Below are 7,222 nucleotides of genomic sequence, written 5' to 3'. Positions count from 1 at the left end.
CTTTTGTTCCTCTTCCTTCTCCTCCATTGTTTCTCCCCTTCCTCTTTCTCTTCCTATTTTTCATTTTTAGCTTTTGCAATGTTGAGGACTATTACTGAAGAGTGCTCTGTCACTGATCTATACCACCAGCCCTCGAGTTCTGGACACAGGATAGCACTTTTATCCTAAGCTTGCCTACACTTTTCCATCCTCCTGCCTCAGCCTCTTCCTCAGGTCCATATTGGTATGCAGAGATTTTCTTAATGAGAAAGAAAGACAAGAAGACACTCTGTGACAAATTAAACTGCATATCTTTATTAACTGCTAAAATAAAGACAATTCTATAACAACCTAGATTACAAAAAATGGAGGAAGCTTTTTTCCTGCAAGTCTGATTCAGGTTTTCAGAGAAGGCCAGAAAGGTCTTACACTGGAATGCACCAGTCATCTCTAGAAACATGGAAAACCTAAGAAAAGCCAAATCACACTTGTGTGTGTGTGGGGGGGGGCTCATTTATTTACATTCAAAAATCCGCCATTCCTTTTGTGCTAATGTCCCTGCTTCTGAATTCAAATATTATTTGAGATCTGAAAACCATCACATTACCAAACAAACCATTTCTTCTGAAGCTGAAAATTCAAAATATACAATAAGGTAAATAGAGATCATATGGTAATGCTCATTGTCTTAAGAATAATGGGGAAATATTTCTCAAGTATGACCCCTAGATTTTTCTTAGATTTCCATGCACAGTCATAAGAAAAAATTGGACTTACATATAATATAGCTTACTTGAACTTCACTTACAAAAAAGAAGAAGAAACTATTGGAGCAGTAACCCTAATTATCTAGAATGCTGAGGGCTGAGGATTATGGATAGAAGACAGCCCATGGAGACTCACCTATGCAATATTCTAGGAAACAGCTGTACATAGATATGTGATCCTTGTGGTAGCACATCAGTCATGAGTGAACTAGTGAAGCGTGAACTCAAGAAACAGAGTCAAAGCCTCAGAACCAGAGCAACTCATGACAATAAACCTATATACTTTGAATCCTGACATGTGAAGATCAAGGTTTGAAGTTAGCTCAAGCAGAAAAATCTGAGACTCAAAAATAACATCTGAGACTCAAGGAAAAAAACAGAAGTTGAACTGTATGTCAAAGGTGACATTTTAAGCATAAAAAAACTCACAAGAAAGCTCAGCGCGCTCAGCGTGGTGGCTCATGCCTGTAATTCTAGCTAGTCAGGAGGCTGAGATCTGAGGATCAAGGTTCAAAGCCAGCTTGGGCACAGAAGGACCTGAGACTGTCCAATTAATCTCTAGAAAAAGTGAAGTGGGGTTTGGCTCAAGGAAAGGGTGGTATCCTTCAGCTGAAGAGCTCAGGGAGCAAGCCCAGGCCCAGGGGTAGGATGGTAGCCTTGACCTGCCGACTCAGAGACCTGTGCCCAGCCCAGGGGGAGGGTGATAGCCTTGAGGTGAAGAGCTCAGGGGCAACGCCCAGGCCCGTGTTCAAGCCCTATGACCCACAAAACAAAAGGAAACAAAACACTCAAGAGAAAGTACTTAGATCCTGGGTTCAAACTGAGGCACAACCCACAAAAACTAATTAAGGTATGTTTAATAGTGCTGCTTGCCAATTCGTGTGTGACTGTGTGCCTTTGTCATTAAAGGTTTACAGAAGGATCATTGTATATATCCATCACAGTGATCTCTAAAATACTTTGTACTTGAGATGTGGGAAGGAGTTTCATGGTCGACCTGGCCAGGAAAGTTCTTGTGACTCTTGTTCCAATAATGGCTGAGGAAAGTGGTGGGTTCCTGTTCTCTCAGTTCCAGGAGAGGGACAACGGCTGGGTGCAGTGGATTGCAGCTGTCGTCCCCAGCCACAGGGAAAGCAGGGAGCACGACCAGCCCGGGGCTGGACGGGCCTACACTGAGAATGACCGCTGTGTTGTTGTTTTCCTCCTTTCTGACTTTGATGTTCTTTACAAAACGAGAAGAAGCAGGATTGTTCTGGGTTGCCAAGGGAGAGAAAGAGGAAGATGTTCCTGGGCCTCTGCTAAGAAGAGACGTGGACACGGCCTGTAGTTCATAGGGTAATGGGATCCCAAAATACGGGAAGACTTGCGTTTAGTATCGTTCAGTCTGAGTTGAGCCCCTCATCCAGCTCCTTGTAATGTCACGTTACACTGCCATGATTGCCGTGTCATCCGACCAAGAAGGTAACGTGGAGTCCGCACTGCTAAGTGACACCCAATCTTTAGACTCTTCCAGTTTCCACGGCAGAGTCTCTGCTTCCGTCTCTCCCGCTGTCTCTGTCTTCGTCCTGCCCTCCTCTCCCTTTTCCTTTGCTTGCCATGTACTTTTTCTTCTTCCTCTGTCTGTGCGGGGCTTGGACTGAGGGCCGGGTGGACTCCCTGCGTGTCTCTGGGGTCAAAGCTGGTCCTGACGGGCATCAGGGGTCGTTTACCGGGGATCGTCTCAGGAACGGACTTTCCTTCCAGGACCAGGCTTCAGTCGCCCATCCTCAGGCCCAGGCTTCCTGAGTAGCTAGGATTGCAGGCTGTGGCCCCTGCGCCCGGCCTCCTTGCAGCTTCTGCTTCTAAAGGGAGGAAAGCGGAACTAGGTTCCATCAGCCTCAGGGGAGGGAGGCAGAGGGAGGCGGAAGTATCCGATTGCCTTCCTGTGAGGCTGCTCGGGCCCCGCCCCCGGCAGAGAGCCTCTGGGCAGGCGAGTTGCCTGCAGGCCCTGCTTCATTTCACCAGCTGCTGGTGAGGACCCGCAGGCCTGCATGGCGACTGGAGGGGAATTGGGGACTTCCCAGGAACAGGTAATACAGCAGGGTCACCCCTGTGTGGAGGGGTGGCGGTGCGCCAGTGGGGGGGGATGGGCGTCGGAGAGGGAGAGGGCACGCGGTAGCGGGGAAGGTGGGGCGTGAGGCAGAGCAGGGAGGCGGGCAGGGCAGCAAGGGTCAGCTGAGGTGGCCACAGCCACTAGGGGTTGGGGAGGGAAGCGAGCACTCTGGCAGGGAAATGGGCGTGGGAGGGTCGGCAGGGAGGAGGAAAGAGGCATGTTGCACCTGATGACGGAGGTGGTGCACGGGAAGGGGCAGGGAAGGCGGCAGGCATGGAGAAGGAGGACCTGTGTCTTAGGGTGAAGAGAGAAAGCGTGTCAGGAGGAAGATGCTCAACAGCACACACGGAGGGAAAGATGAGGGTGGCGGCACATGGAGGGAAAGAAAGAGAGGGGCCAATGCCTGAGGGTAAGGGGGCAGTTGGCAATGGGAAGGGGCGGACAGAGGGAGGCACAGCAGGGCCAGCCGACGTGACTCAGGTGCCAGCCTCCAAGAACTCCTCACCATACACTGCTGGTACGGCAGGCCCAGGATCCCCTGTACAAACTCCTGGCCATGATGAGGCCTGGGTGCAGACAGCACCACCCAAGGGGGTGGAGGTTGTGCTGCTTCTGCTGCTGGATAGCATGCAATGGTGGAAATATTTACTGAGGAGTCTGTGCGGTAGTTGCAGCAGCAAGAGGACAACATGGCTGAAGAGGAGACAGAAGAGCAGAGGGGACTGATGCAGGGCCACCTCTTGGAGAACTTGGACCAGAAGCAGGAAGAGAGGAAGCGAGAGTCATCCAAGCCCACTCCTACAACTTTCCAGAACCCACTGGAGCAATTGCAGGCTCTTCAGTTAGATCTGGGACCAGTGAATAGCCAAGCCACCAGGGCCTATGACCGCCTGAAGCAGAATCTCAGCAAGAGGCGAAAGCCTCTCCTGGATTGCAGAAGTATCAGCATCCAGGACATCCCTCACTTCTGGGCCCAAACTGTATCCTTGGGCATATTTACTCCTTACTTACTGTCTGGCAGTCTGTGATCTAAAGGGAAAAGGCCTGGTGTTTGAGATTGAGGATGTGGAACATCACACTGCTGTGGGCCCTAGACAAAAGGATTATGGGTATCACAAGCCGGTATGTGGCACAGGGATGGATTGTGGGGACAATGAGTACTGGAAGCTATAAGGATCCTGAGTAGCTCAAGGAAGTTGTCACAGAGACTGCTACTTAGAGTACATGTTTCTTTGCAGTCATGCTATGTGAAGGGGGTGTGAGTGACCACTGTCATCAGTCAGTGCTGGGCTAGAAGACATTTAGACATAAGCAGATCCTAACATCTGGCCCTCTCCACACAGAGACCAGAGTCCATGACAGCTCAGTGCAGGCAGTCCCCAAATTGCCCAGTCCTGGCTTACCTTCTCTTTTAGGAGATGCCTAGCTATAGGAAGAGGAGCTACAGTAGAGTGCAGTTCCTAGGAGATCATTAGCCTCACAGGTCCCTTGCTGTTTACTATATGCCAAGTATTATGCCAAGTAATTCCACAGCACCTGAAGGCTCCTTGACCTGGGCAGTTTGTGAACCATCCCCATCTGTCCATGATGATCAGTGATCAAGATGAAGACATGCTTAGGTACATGACCAGTTTGGAGGTGAGTCCTCAAGGATGTACACTGTCAGGGAAGAGAATTCTCTGCAAAATAGGGACTTGGAGGTTACATAGAAAAGTGCCTTTAATTTATGCCTTTTGTTCTGTTAGGTTCTTGAAGTCAGACATCCCAGGAGCTCCTGCAAGATCACCTTCATCTTTAGGAATAACCCATACTTCCAGAATGGAGTGATTGTTAAGGAATACCTAGTGGAGATCACCGGTAAGAAGTGGCTCCCAGGTTGTGTTGTAGAGAAGATGAATTGATAGTGTCCAACATGACATGCATAGTCTTATCATGTATTGCAGGATATAGGACAATCTATTCCACTCCCATTCAATGGCATCAGGATTACAAAATTGAAGCTGATAGTCGGAGACACCACAACACCAGCCCAAATTTCTTCAACTGGTTTAGTGATCATAATTTTGCCGGCTCAGACAGGATCACCGAGGTGCATCCGAGAAAGACTAAATCAAGCCATCGGTGACCTTGGTTGGTTCACTGGCTTGCTGGGGTGTTGGGTCTCATTCTTCATGTGACATCCCTGTTTCATTGCCAGATCATCAGAAGAGACCTGTGGCTCAATCCTTTGTACTACTACAAGAGATTGAAGGCACCTGAAGAGGAAGCAGAAAGGAAGGATGAATAGTTGGGTAGCTAAGATATGCAGTCCATCTTGTCAGGTAACTACAAGCTAACTTCACATCTGTATATCTGAGGGCTGTGGCCAAATGGGGATGCCCAAAGCTAGTCTATCCAGGGCCTCTAGAGGAAGCAGGAACTTGGAAGAACAGCAGTGAAACAGCAGGTTAAGGCTGAGCTGATTCTACTTGAAGCATGCTGAATATCCAGAGACACTCAGGCAGAAGCTAGGCTGAATCTTTAATACCCTCTCCGTGCACATGATTCCACAGGAGAAAACTCCATTTACAATCTTCCTTCCATCTTCCTAAGTTTTTGCTCTCACAGATTTCTTTCTACCAGTATCTAGGAATAATATTGGTTGAGGTAAACCATGTCTTGTAAGTTTTCTTATCTAGTCCTCTGCATGGTAGTTGGGAAGGAATGATCAAGAATTGTTGCTCTCAAGGAACTGGAAACTTAAGAGATCATAAATCTGGAAAGGAGTTAGCATGTTTTAGCCAACGTCCTAAAAATCCAAAGCAACTTTAAAGTTTGCAGTTATAATGTATATGTATTTTTCATGTGTTTTAGGGTACATTAGACAGTGACCAGAAGATGATGGAGCATTAAATCATATCTGAATCCACAGGTAAATACATTCTTCAAAAGCCCTTCTTCAGATTCAGATTCTGTAGCAGCACAGAAAATTCATGGAACACACATGAGGTGGTGAGACAAGCCAAAGAAAGCTAGAAGGCTGGAGAAATGGGAACTGGTATTTCAGGACAAATCAATACTGTCATTTTTTCTGTGACTGTGCAAATATATTTAGGACTTGATTGAGTAAAAAAGCAAGCCAGTGCCTCCTGTGAGTATATGATTTTTTCTCAAAGTCAGTCCTAGACTCTGCCTATACCATTCAAGTGGAAGAAGGAGACATAATTCTAGCTAAGGTCCTGTTTGGGGACACAAATTTGCCCCTTTCAGGCCAGAACAAGGTAGGGTGGAGACAGAAAAGAATGCAGTTAGATTGGAGGCTTGTTGTAATTGAAGGGAAGTTGAGCAGGACTCAGATTCCACCTATAGAACATAGTCCTAAAACATATGCAGCTTTTCCAACTGATGACCCTGAGTGTATGAAGCCTGACCCATGTCTATGCTAGCAGTAAAGAAGCCAAGTTGAAACCCTGACATCTACCTGTAATGATACATACATAGCTAGATACTGTGATCTGGACCATTAGCTTCTATCCCAACTCTACTTTCTCCATACTCTCTGAATTTCATATATAAGTCCTGAAACATTTCAGGGGTACCTAGAGGACCATGTCCCTGCTGTCTGGATGGCCAACAGCAGCCAGAGGAGTGACAGAAACCTTCCACAAAGACTTGGATTATCACTTTGGGGATAAGGAAGAACTGCTAACGATGTAAGCACCTGTGTGGGGTGAGAAAAACCTAGATGACACCAGCAAGAGGGATAGGGGAACTAACAGAACGGGTAAAAGCCATAGAATGGCGATAAAGTTGAAGTCCATGAACGCTTGGCTTTTTCCCTCTCCCAACACCAGACTCCTTACTCAGCATGGCCAGTGATTCCTCATGCCTGCCCTGTCGCTTCATATTACCATGCTTGGTGTTCAAGGCTCTTCTTTCTCTCAGCTGTCTTCCTACCCCCTGCTTCTCTGAGCAGCAAGCTGGTCATCCCCCACCTCTGGCCTTTTCCATAGCTCTGTCCCCTTTCCATGCTTTCTTCCCTGGTTTATTATGGCAAGGGATTGAACACATGCCCTTCGTGATGATCACAGATGGGGATCCAGGACAGGTCAGGGAAGCTTTAGACCCCATTCCCCACTGGTAAAGAATGAATAGCAAATTCTTTAGTGGTGATTCTCAGAGAGATCCAGCCTCAGAAATTCTGTCCCCACAAGTTGTGCCAAGAACAACCTTGGAAGATCAGATTGATGGTGCAAATGTGCTCATCTGGTGCCTTCACTGTCAAGCTCCCAGGAGAAACAGTAGCATGACAGCATCAACCCATTAACCATCTTGAAGGATGCACATACACTTGGTTGTATTACAAGTCCCCCAAAGCCCACTTCAGGACCAAGGAATCACATCA

The 7,222-nt window shown here is 47.6% G+C and overlaps 1 protein-coding gene across 1 annotated transcript; it reads left to right on the top strand.

Annotated features, from left to right (window-relative positions):
- The first annotated feature begins 3,527 nt into the window (after nucleotides 1-3,527).
- LOC150040312 (testis-specific Y-encoded protein 9-like) lies at nucleotides 3,528-5,878 on the top strand. Its single transcript, XM_090327347.1, has 6 exons — nucleotides 3,528-3,818; nucleotides 4,399-4,476; nucleotides 4,584-4,695; nucleotides 4,782-4,927; nucleotides 5,036-5,159; nucleotides 5,692-5,878. Exons 1-5 carry the CDS (start codon nucleotides 3,528-3,530, stop codon nucleotides 5,123-5,125), a joined length of 717 nt encoding a protein of 238 aa, XP_090183473.1. The 3' UTR covers nucleotides 5,126-5,159; nucleotides 5,692-5,878.
- Nucleotides 5,879-7,222: the final 1,344 nt, after the last annotated feature.

This window comes from Megascapheus bottae, chromosome Y (genome assembly GCF_031878675.1).
Source record: "Megascapheus bottae isolate mThoBot1 chromosome Y, mThoBot2.hap1, whole genome shotgun sequence".
Classification (NCBI taxonomy): Eukaryota; Metazoa; Chordata; class Mammalia; order Rodentia; family Geomyidae; genus Megascapheus; species Megascapheus bottae.
This window is presented reverse-complemented; position numbering and strand designations above follow the sequence as displayed.